The 19,499-nt window shown below is 50.3% G+C and overlaps 1 protein-coding gene across 1 annotated transcript in view; it reads right to left on the reverse strand.

Moving 5' to 3' along the window:
• STAB1 (stabilin 1) overlaps positions 1 to 19,499 on the reverse strand; it is a 1,212,756-nt gene that overhangs the window by 778,366 nt on the left and 414,891 nt on the right. Inside the window, exon 15 of the mRNA XM_085624210.1 lies at positions 3,445 to 3,507. Within this exon, the coding sequence (XP_085480336.1) occupies positions 3,445 to 3,507 (63 nt within the window). The remainder of the gene's footprint in view (positions 1 to 3,444; positions 3,508 to 19,499) is intronic.

Here is a 19,499-nt window from a genome sequence, read left to right on the forward strand (position 1 = left end):
AGCCGTGCCCTCCACGTGCCGCTGTGCCAATCCGTTAATGGATGGGCCGGCACGCTCGTACTCCAGGACTAGGGTAATTGCAAACAATTACCCGTTGGTCGTGCCGTGCGCTCACTGAAGGCATGGCCGAGGCGCTGTGCGTGCCCAGAGGTAACCATGTGATGGGCGCCCTAATGATTGCAATCAGCCGCAGTATTTATATCAGGTTAGTAATTACAATCCCTGGCTTCAGCCGCCGGGTACGGACGGGAGCGGCATGGGTCGGCGCTATGTGCTGCGAAGCACCTGATGAGGTGTGTGCTGTTTACCTCCTTGGGGCAGATCTGTTTATTTCAGCAGGTAAGCTCTGGGACTTACTTCAGGTTCAGGAAAAACAAAACACACCAAGCTAGATCCTGTAAAGTCACTCCCAAAAGCCCGAGGACAGGGAGCGAGCGCCACCATCTTTCTCCGAGGTCAAGCAGAAATGCCTCGGAGAAACGCAGCGGCATTTTCGGATTGAGGGGCGTGTTTTTCTTTCTCTCCTCTTCCCATTGGCTGGAATGTTTACATTCCAGAGGAGAGAAAGAAAGTAAAAAACACGCCCCCGAATCCGAAAAAGACGGGGCTTAAACGGACAGACTCCCCTCTCCTCCAATGGCTGGCCTCCGTTTAGGAAGCCAGCCAATGGAGAAGAGGGGCGGGTTCAAGCCCCGTACTAAAAAACGTTAAATCTCGCGAGCGAGACTTCACAAGCGCAGCCTGCGCTAGCCGAGACCTAAAAACTAAGACAAATAAAAGATATTTCTCCTCGTTGTGCCTCCCTTACGCCTCCCCTGTGGAGGCGTAAGCTTTTGGCACTGCCTCAGATTCCTCGTAAATGTGGGGCAGTATCAAAAGGCCATGGATGTCGCATGAAACGCCCCCAGCAGCACCCATTGCACGCCCCTTTAATGCAGGACACTGCGTTAAAGGGACTGATATTTATCAGGCAGCATTAAGCCAAAAAAGTGGATTAGTGCTGACTGATAAATATCACGCAGGCTTCTGCGCCACGGAACGTCACGAAAAGTGACGTTCCGGAGGCGCAAGCAGTCTCATGAATGAGGCCCTGAGTTTTTTGTTTTACCATGGCAGGCACACCTTTCTTTAAATGGTGTTCAAGTGACTTTGCAAGTTTGTTTTATTGAACGTTAGTAGTTGGATGTAGGACACCCTCTGTGCAGTCATCCATTGCTTCGCCCATCCTTTAGCTGCATGCGTCTGGGGTTGGATGAAGGACCTGTCACCTTGCCTTTTGCAAGCTGTCCAAGTCCTGGGCACAACGGGTGATGAGTCCTAATGACTTAACACAAGGCCTGGCCTGTGGTAATGGCTTATACCAAAGCTCACAATCGCCCAGCCCCCGCTGCACGTGTAGACAGGTCAGTGCAGCAGGGGTTGGAAGTAGGGCCTGGACAGGCCCTTCACCCACCAACCAGCGAGTCCTAACAGTTGGATGAAAACTTGCTGCTAGGCCCTAAACCTCACAGCGTGTGCGTCCTAGGGCCTGAAGGCAGAGTGTGGCCTGTACCCCTTCCTATGCCCTACTGACTGTGTGCCCAGCCTCTGGTGTACATGGCCATCAGTTACGATCCGGGGTAAAGTCTGGCCTGGTACCAGGCCTTCTTCAGCTCCCATACCACCAAAGCTGCTCCATATGGTCTTCAGCCTTATTCAAGAGGGTGCGGGCACAGGTCTGGCCTGCCACTAGGTTCTCCATCCACCATGCTCTGTGCCACAATAAAATCTGCGCCCGGCCTTTGGGCATGTGCAATGACTTGGGCACCATATCTGGCCTCTCCCAGGCCTTGCACTAGCTCTTGTGCCATTAAGCTGTGGCCATGTGCAGAGGGCTTTGCACAGAGTTCTCACTGCACATGGTCATTGCATTGACCATACATAATCACATTGTGAATTTTCTTTTTTTATTGTTTTTCCTTCTGGATTAAAAAATGTTATAATTTCAACGTTTAAAAACAATTTGCAGACCCCAATTTGTATTTGCAAAAAATGTAACAGGGTCCATGACCTTTGGCGTGGGTTCACAAACTCCCCATCAAAACTGGAGGCTTTTTGCTTTCGGGGTAGTGTGACCCTTCCGTTGAGGTCAGTCGGGGCTCCCACTGCCTCGTTTCCCCCTTGAGGTTTGTGTTCAGGACAGAGGCTTTGGTGTCTGTTACTGTGTAAGGCCACAGCAAAGAAAGGTCTGATTTACTGACAGCCCGCAAGCCAATCCACTTTAAACCGACCTGATATCCATAAAAAGTAAATCTCAACACTCACCGTTATCCACTGAACTGATTTACACCCATAAACAAAACGTATATATGATATTGTCAAGTAAGGCTCGTCGTAAATCCATTCAGCAATGCTTGCGGTAGCGGAGAGTAGAATCTGCTGTAGTGAAGGAGCTAGAATTGAAATAATCCTACACTCTGCAGCACGTCTCATCCAGGGCCTGAAGAAATATGATCACATCACCCCCATCCTGATGGAAGTCCATTGGCTCTCCGAGCCGGTTCACACCATCTTCAAAACCAGTTGCATCACCTACAAAGCCATCACGACCGGCACACCTACCTTCTCCAAGCTCACCATCTGTGGTGGCTCTGAGCACCCTCACAGCTAGGGTAGCTTCAGAAAGTAGGGGAACTAGTCCAGAAAGAAGAATCAAAGCAGCTGACCTTCTACGTGTATGCACCCAGGATTTAGAACATCACCACCATCCACTGGACAGCCCTAACACTGTTCCTATTTAGGAAAGAGTGAGGACTCACCTCTTAAAGAACACTACATCACAATGCATCAACACTACATCTCTGTTCCCAGAACACATCCATCTGTCCCATCACTCATTGGCGGTATGCTAACCTTTCACCTTGTACAGTGCTCAGCTTTTTTTTGGCAAATACCACATGCATGCATACATACATACATTATAAACTTTGCTGTAGAAATGCCGAAATACTTTGTCCCTTTCTATCTCGGCATGGATGGCACTGTGCTAATCCTACGCTTAAAGACTTTGAAAGAAAAGCAGACATTTGAGGTGAGCAGATCTAGAGTGTCGCTGGTGTCGAGAGTGCTCTAACAGGAGCTGCGTTCCACCTAAACTTGAGAACTAACCAAAGTTCTCTGCTTCTTTTTTGCATAATTTATGCGTCACTCTAAGCCTGAAAGGGTACTCTGCTTCTTTTTTGCATAATTTATGCGTCACTCTAAGCCTGAAAGGGTACTCTTTATACATACATACAACATTTGTTCATTAGGATGGATTTACATTTGGCAATGTGCTCCACAGCCACAGTTGTGATCCACGCGACTGGCTAAAGCACTGTTTTCTAGATGAGTGCAAGATATGTATTGCAATGTTAGCTGGTTAGTCAAGTAATAAAAATCAAATTACAAAGTTGCTCAACTTACCTCTAACATGGTTTGAAACCTGCTGAAAGCCTCTGTTTTCTGAAGAATATCTCCTATTCGTAACTGGAAAATGTATGAAAATACAGATTTTATAAAGTGAAATTAATAAAGGCGAACCTGTTTTAAACAAGCAGAGAAACTGTACTTTTTGCAATTGTGTTTTATTGTGTGCAGCGTGTATTACTAATCGTATGTAAGTGAATAATGAATGCGGAGAGGGAAGATATGTATCACAGAGAACTATTCATCCTGGAGAGTACATGCGCATTATTACTTGTATACATAAAAGTGATGGGTCTCACTGACTTTACATGTAAAAAAACAAAACGGGTAACTCAGCCTGTGTATAGACTTACATATCACTTAAGGAACTAGCACCATATTATAACCACATACCCAGGACAAAGAAACTGTTTGTATCACTTGGGCTCAATCCAACCAAAGACAAGACTCCTAACTTTTACATAAAATTGTAGAATGTACGACATTATTTAGTGCATACAGGATATCAAGGATGGGTGCAAGATAAACTCAAGTAATGTCTGTTTTACTACAGTGCTACTTATACATGAATTAGATACAAGAATGCAGGACCCCATCTTTATGTGGTCGACATATAAAATATAATGTTTTTTTACAAGAACAGGAGACATATCTTTGGGAGAATCGCAGCCAATGGGCATTTTTTCTTTTTGTTATAGTTACTGACCCCAGCCGTAGTGCAAATGAATACTCTTATCTCTGTGTTGAAACGAGAACAGAATCGAGGTAAAACCATATCTATCCACAGAAAGGACACAAGACCAGTGGTACATGAGCGGAGCCAGGACTCCTGAGCTTCCCACTCAGAGGAGGAAGAGGGCCAAATGACCATAATACTAAAATGAGTGAGCGGAGTCTGGATTATTCTCCAGATGTTGAGGCAGGATCAAGGCTTTAAGGAATGAGTGACCTCCGGGGGTGCGTTGTGCACTGATGGTTAATATGATGGGGAGATGGAACAATGACACGCCGCAGTTGAGAGACTGATCATCATCGGCAGAGACGAGGGGCTTGGCCAGAGTCACTGTTCTGAGGTTTGGAAGGTGTCAGCACCAGCTATTGTGAAGGAGAAGTGGGGGCTTTGAAGCAGAAGCCCTTCAAACTCACAAGTTCTGCATGATACAACAGTGGCAGGCGCAGCTGAGTAACAATGCAGAGCAATGTGTAATGAATGCAATCTGTACTACATTGTTCTACAGTGTTTGTCATGGCACAGATGAATCTGGAAACATTGAGTGATTGAAGCCAAGGCTTTGTGAATATGTGTCTGCAACACTACAGAAGGGAAGGTGCCACGTTGGTTCAACATCCAGTTATAAGAGACGCAGCACATGCCACTCAGACATGGGTCGGTAAGTGACCATCGCTAGGTCGTTTTTGGATTACAGACTATCCGGTGCTCTTGGCTGGAGCGGAGAGCCAAGGCACCAAAGATATGTACCACAGAAGACCAGCAAGAGACCGAGCGTGAGAAGAACTGAGGCATTCACCAAAGTTGTCCAAAACCATGACTTCAAGGAATCAGTCACAATCTATGCCCTCTACACGAGGAACCTTCTCTCCCACATAATGTCAGGAGGAACCAAGAGACTCGCCGTTGAGGTGACATCTGCAAAGCAACACTATAAACTCACTCAATGTGTATCAAACCTATTAATGGCTGTTGTTTATCTACAGAAATCACTGTGTGCAACAAGGGCAGCACAGAGGCCATGATGGGCCTAGTTTCGAGGATGTGAACCATCTGCACGGCTACGGGTAGGGAACATCAAGCACTGGAAATGCAGGCGATGTCCAGATCATATGCCGGCCTTAGGAGAGGGTAGTAAGGTGAAATCCACCCGACACAGCAGGTGCACTGCACCGACCACACCTCTAGAAGCAAACCTGCCCAACTAAATGCTCAGCACCTATCAGACATGCAACTGGTGTGACCTGCGTCAACAACAACATCCTCGCCTAGTTACTTTGACCGATCCAACCCATATGTACAATTTGCTTCTGGGGATGGTCCTATCTCGGAAGATTGTAATTCTTATTTTTAATCTTCATTAATTTCCAGTTGTGGCACCTGGAGAAGTTCAATTTCCAGGTGTGGCACCTGGAGAAGTGAGTGGAAGGACGGGTCAGCCCTTCCGTAGTATCTGGCGATGGAGACAAGGCTGCCCTGACCTGATGTGGTCCTGATAACTCCTCACTGACCTCAGAACATGAAGAGAACTCTTCTAGAACCGGTCTCAGATCCACCCCCTGACTCAGACCTGAAGATCTGGAAGGGTGTCCGGTGGAGCTCTTTCTGTAACCCCCGCCAGGTCAAGGGTGGTGAACTTTCACAAGAAGGTAACTATATGTTTCTCTGCCACCATCTAGTCGCCCAGAATGCTAGGGAAACTAGAAATGTGGGTCTTTGCAATGTAACACCAATGTAAATGTGTGCCACAAATCCCCCCACCCAGCACCAACATAGGCAAACTTTGCACAAGGGGTTCCCCGACAAAGGGGTCACTCCCCTAGCAGGTAGAAGATGGAGAACTGTCTGCAGTCTTGGCAGAGAGCTGGAAAGGGGTTTCATTCCCACTGCTGCCATCACAGGGTATGGGAATCTGATGGTAAAATCTAAACTGGGCACTATGACTGACCCAAAGCTAAGAAAGGGGGCTCCATGTGTCTCTGAATCAAGGACCAGTGGCTCCATCATCTGCTTCACTTGAAGTGAGTCAGACACGCCATAGGTGACCTTAACAGTGGCCATAACAGCGAACCACTCGCTGCTCCCTACGGCAGCCTGGACGGTCCAAGAATGTACAGAACTAACCTATCACAGAAGGCACTTACAAGAGCAGAGCGGTTACTCCAACAACCTTCCAACACACTTGCAAAGTGATGCACGCTGATTGTCTAGGCGCTGTAAGAAACAAGCCATGAGCGTGCACTCATGCACTACCAACAACACTGTCCAACAATCTGAAACAAACCTAGCTGATGATGCACTAGAGAAGAGATCAGACATCACCAGGACTCAAACCTGGCACTGCTCGACAGTCCTGCACTGTAGGCACTCGAAGTTCACAGGCCTGGTGATACCACAAATGTGTCTACCTGCAGTGTACATACACACAACATTCAGCATACAAGGATGCTCAACTATAAACACACACCACCCACATGAACACACAAACACGCACTGGAAAACATGCATGCAGGTGTGTGATCATTCATCAAACACACTCACTGTCAGGCTTCATATACATAAAGACAAATACATACAAACAACAGTGAACCCACACACGCACATTCACTAAATACAAAGGAACTGATTCATACAAACGCACATACAGCTGCTAAGCAAAAATGTATGTCCAAACAGGCAACACAATGCACATACATAGACATTGACCTCACACACAGACGCACACACTGCAGGTGACCAGATACACGTACATTCAAGTATATATCCACATGCTCACACACACACCATCACAGGTGAACAGATACATCTACAGTCAAGTATATACACACACATTCTCGCTCACAGACAAACACATAACATGTGAACAGTTACATGTACAGTCACGTAAATATCCACATGCTCACACACACACACACACATACAGACACAAACCATCAGAGGTGAACATATACATGTACAGTCAAGTATAAGTCACATGCTCACATACACACAGACACACGCATCACAGGTGAACAGATACATGTACAGTCAAGTATATATCCCCATGCTCTTACACACACACACACACACACAGAAACACACATCACAGGTGAACCGATACATGTATTTTCAAGTATCTACACACATTCTCACTCGCAGAAAAACACATAACATGTGAACAGTTGCATGTATATCCAAGTATATATCCACCTGCACATAGACACACACATCACAGGTGAACAGATACATACACATTCAAGAATTTATCCACATGTCCTCCGACACACATTATCACAAGTTAACAGGTAAATGTACATTCAAGGATATATCCACATGCTCACACACACATAGACACACACATCACATGTCCTTTCTAGTATATACACACATTCTCACTCACATACAAACACAACATGTGAACAGTAACATGTACATTTAAGATGTATATCCACATGCCCACAGACACATAATCACACGTTAACAAGCACATATACTTTCAAGGATATATCCACATAATCTCACACACAGACACATACCATCACACGCGAACAGATACAGGAACAATCAAGTATATATACACATGCTCACACATACCATCACACGTGAACAGGTGCACTTACATTCAAGTATAGATTCCCATGCTCAGACACACATCACACATGAACAGATACATGTACATTCATGTATATATCCACATGCTCACACACACAGTGACACATACATTACAGGTGAACAGATACATAAACATTCAAGTATATATCCATACTCTCAAATACACACACACATAGGTGAATAGATGCATATAAAATCAAGTATATATACACACATACACACATGCTCACACACACACACAGACACAAACCATCTGCGGTGAAGAGATACTTTCAAGTATATATACACATGCTGTTAGAAATGGGATTTCTGGTTGGCTAAGGCTTGCGCCAAAGTCAGGCAGAAACCACCACTCTAGTCAGGGCAAGGAAGTTACACGCCAAAGATAACCCCTGCTCACCCCCTTGGTAGCTTGGCACGAGCAGTCAGGCTTATCCCGGAGGCGATGTGTAAAGCGTTTGCGCGCGCACCCAGCAACAACACCCCAGGCCCACCACAAAGGAAACTCCACACAAGGTATTCTATAAAAATAGCCTTTGTATTATACACAACACATTAGATAAAAAAACACACTCTACAATGTGCCAACAGGCACGGGCAGAATTTACAAGGGATTATATGTACAGGGGACAGGGCCACATGGACCACTGTCAGGAATTAGCACTCTTAGAACTTAGCATAGAAAATTACTGTAGCACAACATAACACCTAGCACACAACCAGTAACTACTGGTATCAGGTAAGTACCACCTACGCAACCCTAACCACCTTAGGAAAATATTGCGCAGGGAATCAGGACCTCACTAGCACCACCTGTCCTAGGGAGAAAACAACCACCTAAGTATCACAATACCTGTAGGGGTCTAAGCACATAAACACATGATGCATAACCTTCAGAGGTGTAAAACAAGGCACATGACGCATAAAAACACATTTGGCGGTGCAGGTTAGGAAGATTAGCGCCAAACTCACATTAGCCACAACCTGTGGCAGTCCCTAGGCCAACTGGCCTTGTCGGGGCTAGGTCGCCCTGCGTCCCAGCAAAGTCAGGGCAAGACTACGCACGCAGTCTAGGCAAAACACCAAGCGCCCAGGAGCAACTGAGCACAGCCTACACGTTGCAGCTGCCCACTAAGTGCTGGGCAGCTGGGATAATGCTGGGGCACCACTGTGCCTTTTAACACAGGTATCGCCGTCACGTGGGGCCTCTCTGGGCTCTAAACAAATACTCCTGGCCCCCGTCGTTGGAGCCCCTCTCAGGGACTCGCGAGCCTCGTAGGCTCTCAAACAATGTGCCCCTGAGAAGCGGGAGAGCGCACTCGCGCTTAAAAACCATACATGCTGGCCCCGTCGTTGGAGCGGCCCTCTGGCAGGCGGGGCCGCTCAGGTACCGTGCCTTCCCCGGCACTCTCGGGGCCTCAGCAGCCTGGGGGAAATCGATGTCATCTCTCCCCCGGACACCAACCACCGCTCCACTCACCGGGCTCTTCAGGCGTAGGTCCCAGGCACCGGCACTGTGCCCCGGGACGGCGCTTGCAGGGACCTCTCTCCAGCGGTGCTCCCTGGTTTCTCGGCGGTCGCAACCAGCGGGGGGGGAACATCTCGGTTACCAGGGGACGCCTCCCGCGGTACTTCCTCTCGGCGTCAGAGCAGGCCGAGCCTCCCCGTTGCCATGAATGCTCCTGAAGCAGGAGCCAATCCCCGCGCGGCCTGGGCCTGACGAGCCCCTCTGTTGGCCGATGACGCGTTGCGCTGGGTCCAATCCCAGCGCGGCCCTCGCCTGACGTCAGCGCTGCCTGAGGGAACGGTGCTGCCGAGGCCCCTGGGCCGGCGGCGGTGATTTCTAACCGGAGTGGGCTCCCGGTTGTAGATACACCATGCGGGGTGGGCTCCTGCACTTTAAGTGAAGATATAAGCGGGGTTGGCACCCGCCAACGAGCGCCGCAGTGCGGGGTGGGCTCCCGCTTTAGACCCGGCAGAAGCGGGGGAATCCCTACGTCGGGGTTCCCTCGCAGATCGTCGTAGCGCCGCGCTGCCGGTCACACGGCAGGCGCTACACAGTAAAATAGGTATAGCGCTCCCCAGGCGCTTTGAAGCAGGTACAGGTGAAGTCTCCAGATGCAGGGAGCCACAAGTAAAGCGCTCCTAGCGCTATGAGTAACCAAGTAAAAGCGCTCTCAGCGCTAAACACCAATAAAAGCTCCCAGGCGCTTTAGGGATACAAGTAAGCGCAAAGTCCAGCAAATGTTCTTCCCTGCATGCAGCAGGGCAGGGGTGGGGGGCAAGGCTGGACCCAGAGCCAGCTCACTGGGCCTCCAGGCAGGGAGGTAGTCCAAGTGGCGGTCCTCTGGTCCAGCAGCAGCAGCAGCCCCCCTCAGGTAAGATCCTGGCAGAGAACAGTTTCTGTGGGGACACAGCCCCATTTTTATACAGTAAAACCCTTTGTTCTTGGTTCAGGGTGAGGGGGAAAACCAGTCGCAGCTGGTTGGGGAGCACCCTTGATGTGCTCAGCCCCTCACTCTATTCACTGGCAGGGCTAGGGTCGTCAGTCGCACCACAGGGGGCGGAGCCAGCATTGTGTGGGGAAAGTCCTGCCCTATTCAGGTCTAAGGTGCACTCCTCCCCAGCCATCAGCATGCTAATCTCACACTCACCACTGGGGCAGACCCAACCAGACTCCTGGAGCCAGGCTCACCAGCCACCTCCAGCCAATCACACGCCAGACACACTGCACACAGAAGTGCCCACTTCTAGAAGTGGCACTTCCACACTAGGTACATGCACGCCGCACACATCATCGCGCAGCATTCACTCACACGAGTCCGCACATACCAAACTTGGGCCTGCACACCCCACGCATCAGGAACTACTAGGGACACATACATTCCCCATGCATTCCTATGGGAGGGCAGGCCTATCTCACCACATGCACTCAGAGTGTGCCCGCACTTTACCCTGGGACACAGGGAAAGTGCGCAGAAACCAAAAATCACCACACCAAGTCACCAATAAAAAGCAAAAAGTTCAGGGGTGAACCTGCCAGAAGGGCCAAGTCCAACACAACCCCCTTCCAGCCAAAACGCAGGGCAGACCAATCACCACCGTGATGGACTTCCCTGCTTGGGGCGATAGAACACGGACGCGGGCCCGCAACTGCAGGGACACCCTCCGGTTCTACGCCAAGGTGAACCCATGGAATTCTTTCTAACACCACTGTCTGGACCAACTGGGCTACCCCACTGGTACTCCCAAGCTGTCCGCGGCCAAGACCAGGCCCTAGGCCACCCAGGTGCCACTGGTCTTTGCCTAACCATAGAGTGGGGGGTAGGAACCCCTGGCACATAGCGTCCATTCTCCACTCTTCCTGTCTGCAAGACAGGACTAGACTGCCACTGGTTCTCCAGCATAGGGTCTACACCCTCAGGTGGACCAGGAGTCTCAGGGAAGGCTCACCTCCCCCTACCTCTTCTCCTAGGGTTCCTCCTCCCCCGGCGAGGGGTACACCTAGAACGCCATTCCAACCCAGGGTTTAACCCCTCAGGTTGTACCGGGGCCAGAGGTGGGCTCTCCCACCCTCTGCACCCCCTTCCAGAGCCCTGCTCCCTACCAACTGGGGCGGTACCTCTGGAAGAAGAACCGGTCGGGACGCTGGTTACAGACGTCCCACCCTTCAGGTCAGGCTGATCCTGAACCTGGCCTCCCAACCTCCGGCCTAGAACCTTTGGTGGAATAATTCCCTGGCACTTCAGGACTTCTGGGGATTTCCACTCCATCCCCCTGAGGCTATCAAATGACACATATGTCGAGCGACTGTCTGTCTGGCGCTGATCTCCCGTCCCCTGTCCACCTGACAGTGCGCGGAGACCCCCCAGAACAGAAGTGGTGCCACCCTGGTCACTACACGGGATCCTAGCCCAACTGGGTAGTCCCTGACCCACAGGCTCTTCCACTGGGGAACTCATCCCCCAATCACTCCTCACGCTGGACTCCTGTACCCTCCCTACCGGAGTGGTACTGCCAGACACTAGAACCACAGGAGCCCTGTTTACAGGCGCTCCAGGTCCCCCACTCACTAAGAGATCTTCCTCAAGTGGACTAACAGGACAGCCTAGGTCCCCAACTTGGTGTTCCCTCATGAAACCATCCAAGTCCTGAGGCAGGGTTTCGGGCGTCTGGGGACCCTCGGTCACCCCCTCACTCCTGCTCCACTGAGCCAGGCAGTGAGCCCCTACACCCTCCTCGCTATCCTGGGACCTAGCTGGGCTACACTGAGCCTCCTCCATCACGCTGGGCTGGAGGATCTCTGACCCACTATTGTTGGAATCACTCACTAATGACACTAGAGGACCTCTAGCACCCTCCCAGCGCTCTGCTTCATCTCCAAGCTCAAACGGCTCAGACAATCCACACCCCAACAGATGTTGGCGCAACCCCGGCACACAACAACTGAGCAGGTGTTCTTTGAGAACCAGATTACACAGTTCATCAAAATCGGAAACTACTATCCAAGCAAACAGTGCATTCTCACATCCATCCACAAACTCCTCCCAAGACTGGTGAGACAGTTTCCTACTGCCCCTGAATTTCAACCTTAACTCCTCCTCCTGGGAAACAGGTACCAGACTGGGGGAACTGGGATTGGGATTTCCTACACTGGAATCTATATGGCTGCCACCACTGGACTCAACCCTCCCTGGGGAACCCAGAAAATTAAAACTGCGCGCAGGGGATAGTCCACCCTCCAGAGCTGATTTCTCCCTGGTGAAGGCCCTTTCAGCCTCCGCTATCTTCTCCTGCGCTAAGACCCTATCGGTCTCCAACTTTTTCTCCTCCACATCCAGCTGTTGCTTCTCGACCTCCAGCTGCGCCATAGCCTGGGCATGCTCTAACCTGAGCTTTTCTAACGTCAGCTGGTGCTCCCTTTCTTTCCTCCTATGTTCCCACTCCTCTGGGGACAGGGAAAGGGATGAGGCGCTGCCTCCTACGCTGGACCCAGCAAGGGACTCCCTACCTATGGGGTCTGCACTCTCTACTGGCGTCCAGGTACTGTCATCCTCTTCCTCCTCTTCTGAATCTTCAGGGCTCCCCACAGACCCACCACCCTCCAGGTGTGAGGCCCGGGCCCTTTCCATACTGTGCTCAAGATCCCATGGACCCTTTTGCCATAGGACCAGGTGGTCCTGAAGTTCGTACCGAGTGTCGGACTCTCTCCCTGTACAGGACCTTTCTAACTCCTGCCTCTGGCGCCAAGCTAGCTCATAGGGATCACAAGCAGGCTCCATTCTGGCGGACGTTATGGTAAAAAGATTATACAGGGGACCTAGGGGTCTGAGCCTAACAGGAGCACACAATTCACAAAAAGATTCAGCAAGCTCTCTAACCCAGAGAACTCACACTCACTTGCCTAGTGCCACACACCATTCATCCACCCACAACCCTCCCCTCGGACTGGTAAGGCAGTTTCTACCACCCCTGGTTCCTCAACCTGACCACCACGTGACACAGGTACCAACTCTGGGCGCAGGGCGGGGGACAAATGTACTGGACACTATTACGCTGCCACCACTGGATCTCACCCTCTGGTGAATCCAGAAAACACAATGCACTTAGGGGGGATGATCTACCCTCCCGAGCTAGGGACACTTACCAATTAAGTCCCCACTGTAGGCCAACCCAAGAAATAGCAAACAGCACAGGGGCAGTTACCTCCTCCAGCTTCTACTGCAGGCCAACCCCAGAACCCGCTGTCTTCACAAGGGCTGTTACCTCCTACAGTTTCTGGTTTCTGTCCTTGGCAGGACACTCAACTCAAAGTGCACCAGCAACACATTTCCACAGAAATGATATTTAAGAACAAATTTAAAACAATAATCCCTATACCATGTGATTCTTCTAAATGCAGAGTTTTGTGGTGCAGCCAGTTGCCGCTGCGGTACAGAGCAAACGCAAGTCCAAATCCCACCGCTGATCACCAATGTTAGAAATGGGATTTCTGGTTGGCTAAGGCTTGCGCCAAAGTCAGGCAGAAACCACCACTCTAGTCAGGGCAAGGAAGTTACACGCCAAAGATAACCCCTGCTCACCCCCTTGGTAGCTTGGCACGAGCAGTCAGGCTTATCCCGGAGGCGATGTGTAAAGCGTTTGCGCGCGCACCCAGCAACAACACCCCAGGCCCACCACAAAGGAAACTCCACACAAGGTATTCTATTAAAATAGCCTTTGTATTATACACAACACATTAGATAAAAAAACACACTCTACAATGTGCCAACAGGCACGGGCAGAATGTACAAGGGATTATATGTACAGGGGACAGGGCCACATGGACCACTGTCAGGAATTAGCACTCTTAGAACTTAGCATAGAAAATTACTGTAGCACAACATAACACCTAGCACACAACCAGTAACTACTGGTATCAGGTAAGTACCACCTACGCAACCCTAACCACCTTAGGAAAATATTGCGCAGGGAATCAGGACCTCACTAGCACCACCTGTCCTAGGGAGAAAACAACCACCTAAGTATCACAATACCTATAGGGGTCTAAGCACATAAACACATGATGCATAACCTTCAGAGGTGTAAAACAAGGCACATGACGCATAAAAACACATTCGGCGGTGCAGGTTAGGAAGATTAGCGCCAAACTCACATTAGCCACAACCTGTGGCAGTCCCTAGGCCAACTGGCCTTGTCGGGGCTAGGACGCCCTGCGTCCCAGCAAAGTCAGGGCAAGACTACGCACGCAGTCTAGGCAAAACACCAGGTGCCCAGGAGCAACTGAGCACAGCCTACACGTTGCAGCTGCCCACTAAGTGCTAGGCAGCTGGGATAATGCTGGGGCACCACTGTGCCTTTTAACACAGGTATCGCCGTCACGTGGGGCCTCTCTGGGCTCTAAACAAATACTCCTGGCCCCCGTCGTTGGAGCCCCTCTCAGGGACTCGCGAGCCTCGTAGGCTCTCAAACAATGTGCCCCTGAGAAGCGGGAGAGCGCACTCGCGCTTAAAAACCATACATGCTGGCCCCGTCGTTGGAGCGGCCCTCTGGCAGGCGGGGCCGCTCAGGTACCGTGCCTTCCCCGGCACTCTCGGGGCCTCAGCAGCCTGGGGGAAATCGATGTCATCTCTCCCCCGGACACCAACCACCGCTCCACTCACCGGGCTCTTCAGGCGTAGGTCCCAGGCACCGGCACTGTGCCCCGGGACGGTGCTTGCAGGGACCTCTCTCCAGCGGTGCTCCCTGGGTTCTCGGCGATCGCAACCAGCGGGGGGGGAACGTCTCAGTTACCAGGGGACGCCTCCCGCGGTACTTCCTCTCGGCGTCAGAGCAGGCCGAGCCTCCCCGTTGCCATGAATGCTCCTGAAGCAGGAGCCAATCCCCGCGCGGCCTGGGCCTGACGAGCCCCTCTGTTGGCCGATGACGCGTTGCGCTGGGTCCAATCCCAGCGCGGCCCTCGCCTGACGTCAGCGCTGCCTGAGGGAACGGTGCTGCCGAGGCCCCCGGGCCGGCGGCGGTGATTTCTAACCGGAGTGGGCTCCCGGTTGTAGATACACCATGCGGGGTGGGCTCCCGCACTTTAAGTGAAGATATAAGCGGGGTAGGCACCCGCCAACGAGCGCCGCAGTGCGGGGTGGGCTCCCGCTTAAGACCCGGTAGAAGCGGGGGAATCCCTACGTCGGGGTTCTCTCGCAGATCGTCGTAGCGCCGCGCTGCCGGTCACACGGCAGGCGCTACTCAGTAAAATAGGTATAGCGCTCCCCAGGCGCTTTGAAGCAGGTACAGGTGAAGTCTCCAGATGCAGGGAGCCACAAGTAAAGCGCTCCTAGCGCTATGAGTAACCAAGTAAAAGCGCTCTCAGCGCTAAACACCAATAAAAGCTCCCAGGCGCTTTAGGGATACAAGTAAGCGCAAAGTCCAGCAAATGTTCTTCCCTGCATGCAGCAGGGCAGGGGTGGGGGGCAAGGCTGGACCCAGAGCCAGCTCACTGGGCCTCCAGGCAGGGAGGTAGTCCAAGTGGCGGTCCTCTGGTCCAGCAGCAGCAGCAGCCCCCCTCAGGTAAGATCCTGGCAGAGAACAGTTTCTGTGGGGACACAGCCCCATTTTTATACAGTAAAACCCTTTGTTCTTGGTTCAGGGTGAGGGGGAAAACCAGTCGCAGCTGGTTGGGGAGCACCCTTGATGTGCTCTGCCCCTCACTCTATTCACTGGCAGGGCTAGGGTCGTCAGTCGCACCACAGGGGGCGGAGCCAGCATTGTGTGGGGAAAGTCCTGCCCTATTCAGGTCTAAGGTGCACTCCTCCCCAGCCATCAGCATGCTAATCTCACACTCACCACTGGGGCAGACCCAACCAGACTCCTGGAGCCAGGCTCACCAGCCAGCTCCAGCCAATCACACGCCAGACACACTGCACACAGAAGTGCCCACTTCTAGAAGTGGCACTTCCACACTAGGTACATGCACGCCGCACACATCATCGCGCAGCATTCACTCACACGAGTCCGCACATACCAAACTTGGGCCTGTACACCCCACGCATCAGGAACTACTAGGGACACATACATTCCCCATGCATTCCTATGGGAGGGCAGGCCTATCTCACCACATGCACTCAGAGTGTGCCAGCACTTTACCCTGGGACACAGGGAAAGTGCGCAGAAACCAAAAATCACCACACCAAGTCACCAATAAAAAGCAAAAAGTTCAGGTGTGAACCTGCCAGAAGGGCCAAGTCCAACACATGCTAACACACACACATATATACATTCATGGATACAGATGCACACAAGTGTGCAGGCAATGACACATAGATGCATACACTTGACTGTAACATGCAGGTCACAGTTTTGAATTTCATTCGGTGATCTTTCAAATGTCAAGAAAATATCAATTAAGGAAAGTACGTAGAAGGAGAGTCGACTGTTGAGATAGGCTGGGCCGGTTTTGTGGAGTGCCTTGTGTGCGTGGATCTGGAGCTTGAAGGAGATTCTTCTGTCGACGGGGAGCCAGTGCAGGTTTCTCAGGTGGGGGGTGATGTGGTTGCGGCGCAGGACGTCGAGGATCAGGCGTGCAGACGCGTTCTGGATTCTTTGTAGTCTGTTGATGAGCTTGGACGAGGCTCTGGCGTAGAGGGCGTTTCCGTAGTCGTGTCTGCTGCTGACTAGGGCCTGGGTGACTGTTTTCCTCGTGTTTGTCGGGATCCATCTGTAGATCTTGCGGAGCATGCGGAGGGTGTTGAAGAAGGTGGAGGAGACTGCGTTAACTTGTTTGGTCATGGTGAGTTTTGAGTCGAGGATGACTCCCAGGTTGCGTGTGTGGTCGGTAGGGGACGGGGGGGTCCCCAGTGATGCGGGCCACCATGAGTCGTCCCATGCTGAGGGGTTGGACCCGAGGATGAGGATCTCCGTCTTGTCGGAGTCACTCTGGTTCAAGTGAGATTGGTACAGTCCTTGTCCTCAGTAGGGCAGAGATCAGCAGGCAGCAGGTCAGCTCAGCAAAGCAGAGAAGCAGTTCTTTAGGACAGGCAATCACACAAAGTGGCAATCCTTACAGCAGAGCAGTCTTTACTCCAACAGAGTTCTTCCCAGGTCCAGTAGAGTACTGATTTGGTATGGTCAAAGCCCTAGTACTTATACCCAAAAGTGCCATTGATGTAGGGGGTGACTTCTAAGGAGTTCTCTGAAGTGCACAATGATCTCTTTCAACCCAGCCCTGTCTGCCAAGCTCTCTGTGGGGACTGATCAGTGCTTTGTGGAAGAACAGGACAAAGCCTATTCAGATGTAAGTGTGAGCCAACCCCTTCCTGCCCAGTAAGGCTATCAGAATGCAGATGAGTCCTCTGTCACGCCCAGTTTTTCCTGTGTTTGTGGCTGTCTAGAGGGAATTTATGAAGTGTAGCTGTCACCTAGCTCAGATGTGTATTGGACACAGACTGCAGGCACACAGAGAAAATTAAGAACAGAAAATGTTCACTTTCTAAAAGTGCATTTCTAAAATGGTAATGTCAAATCCAACTTTACATTTCGAGAAGATTTATTACCACCATTCCAAAGATATTAAATATGGAGTAGCTTCTCCTTTCTAATGGATCCCTGACAGAATATTGACAACAACAATATCGACCTACAGAAATATAGGGACATAAATATTGTTGTCAAAAATATCAACCTCCTATCTTCATAATGGTAAGTACAAAAATATCGAGAGAAAAAATATTGTTATAAAAAATATCGATATATAAAATATGATTTTTTTATATGTATAAAAAATAATGTAAAAAAATAATGTAAAAAAAAAAATAACGTACCCCCAACATCGCGTACCCCAACATCGCATACCCCAACATCGCATACCCCAACATCGCGTATGTACGGTGCGTACATACGCGATGTTGGGGTATGCGATGTTGGGGAATGCGATGTTGGGGTACGCGATGTTGGGGGTACGCACAGTACATACACGATGTTGGGGTACGCACCGTACATACACAACGCACAGGGGTGTATGCCTGTATGACTCATACCCCTGGGGACTCTGCTTTTACAGCTGTTTAGGCTCCCTTAAGAAAAGAGCCGTATGGAGTGCCGTAGGGACGAATCGTACTTACTGGGCTGGAAACCGCTGCTTAAATACATACAGACGTCGCATGCAAGCTGTTCCGGATCAGAATCGTTGGTTTATTTTAGCTGTATGGTCTTTTGTACGATTTGTATGGAAAGAGGCTTTCTGTACGAATCGTACTTCCTAGGTTGTAAGAAAAGTTTACTGGGTACGAGTTGTACTGGAAAAACGCTCCATACAACGATTTGTACTGCCTTTTTCCAGGATTGGAATCGGCCCCAAAATGTTGGGTCCTCAAGCTCCCTGTTGTTAGAATTTTATTAGCTAACCCCAGAGACCCCTCTAGATCCACAGATTCTATTCTAAACTGCCTTTCCCACCTAATATTCTTAACACTCAAATCATCAGGGAGGCCTTCCAATAGTTTTTGGTGTATTACCCCTATCCAAGATCTATTCCCTATTATATCTACCAGAGCGATTTTGCCCATATTTACATCCGGACGTTGCATGATTTTACCCAAAAAACTCCTAATCTGCAAAAACTTTAAAAAAATCATTCTTATAAAGACCAAACTTCGTTTGCAAATCGGTAAAAGAAACGATTTGGCCTTCCTATCAGACATCCCCAAGGGTATTAATTCCTAAATTCTCCCAGCTGAAAATCGTATGGTCTTGAAATATTGATGGTAACAGGGCATAAGACGAAAAAGGAGTATATACATTAATGTTGGAAATCTTAAACCTACGTCGTATCTTTCTCCAGCTTGAGTAGGCCGACTGAATTATTTTTACTTTTGTCTTTTTATAGTAGCTCGGCTCTAAAATTTTAACGAAACATTGCCTGGCATCATCCCCCAAGGCTATTTCATATATGGTTGGGACAACTGCAACCGGAACTTTTGCCTTTGCCCCTACCAGCAGTATCCCCACATATCGTAGGAGAGCGACCCAATGATACAGAAGAAGACTGGGTACACCCCAGCCACCCCTCAATCTTGGTAGCCTCCTCCACTTGCTGGCCCTTCTAGATCTGCGCTATCCCCATAAGAATCTAAAACATGCTCTTTCTGCTTTGGCAATACAAGATGATGGAATTTCCAGAGGTATTGCCCGGAACAAGTACAAGGACTTCGGGAGGATCGTCATCTTGATAACGTTATTTCGA

The sequence above is a fragment of the Triturus cristatus genome, chromosome 9 (assembly GCF_964204655.1).
Source record: "Triturus cristatus chromosome 9, aTriCri1.1, whole genome shotgun sequence".
Taxonomy (NCBI): domain Eukaryota; kingdom Metazoa; phylum Chordata; class Amphibia; order Caudata; family Salamandridae; genus Triturus; species Triturus cristatus.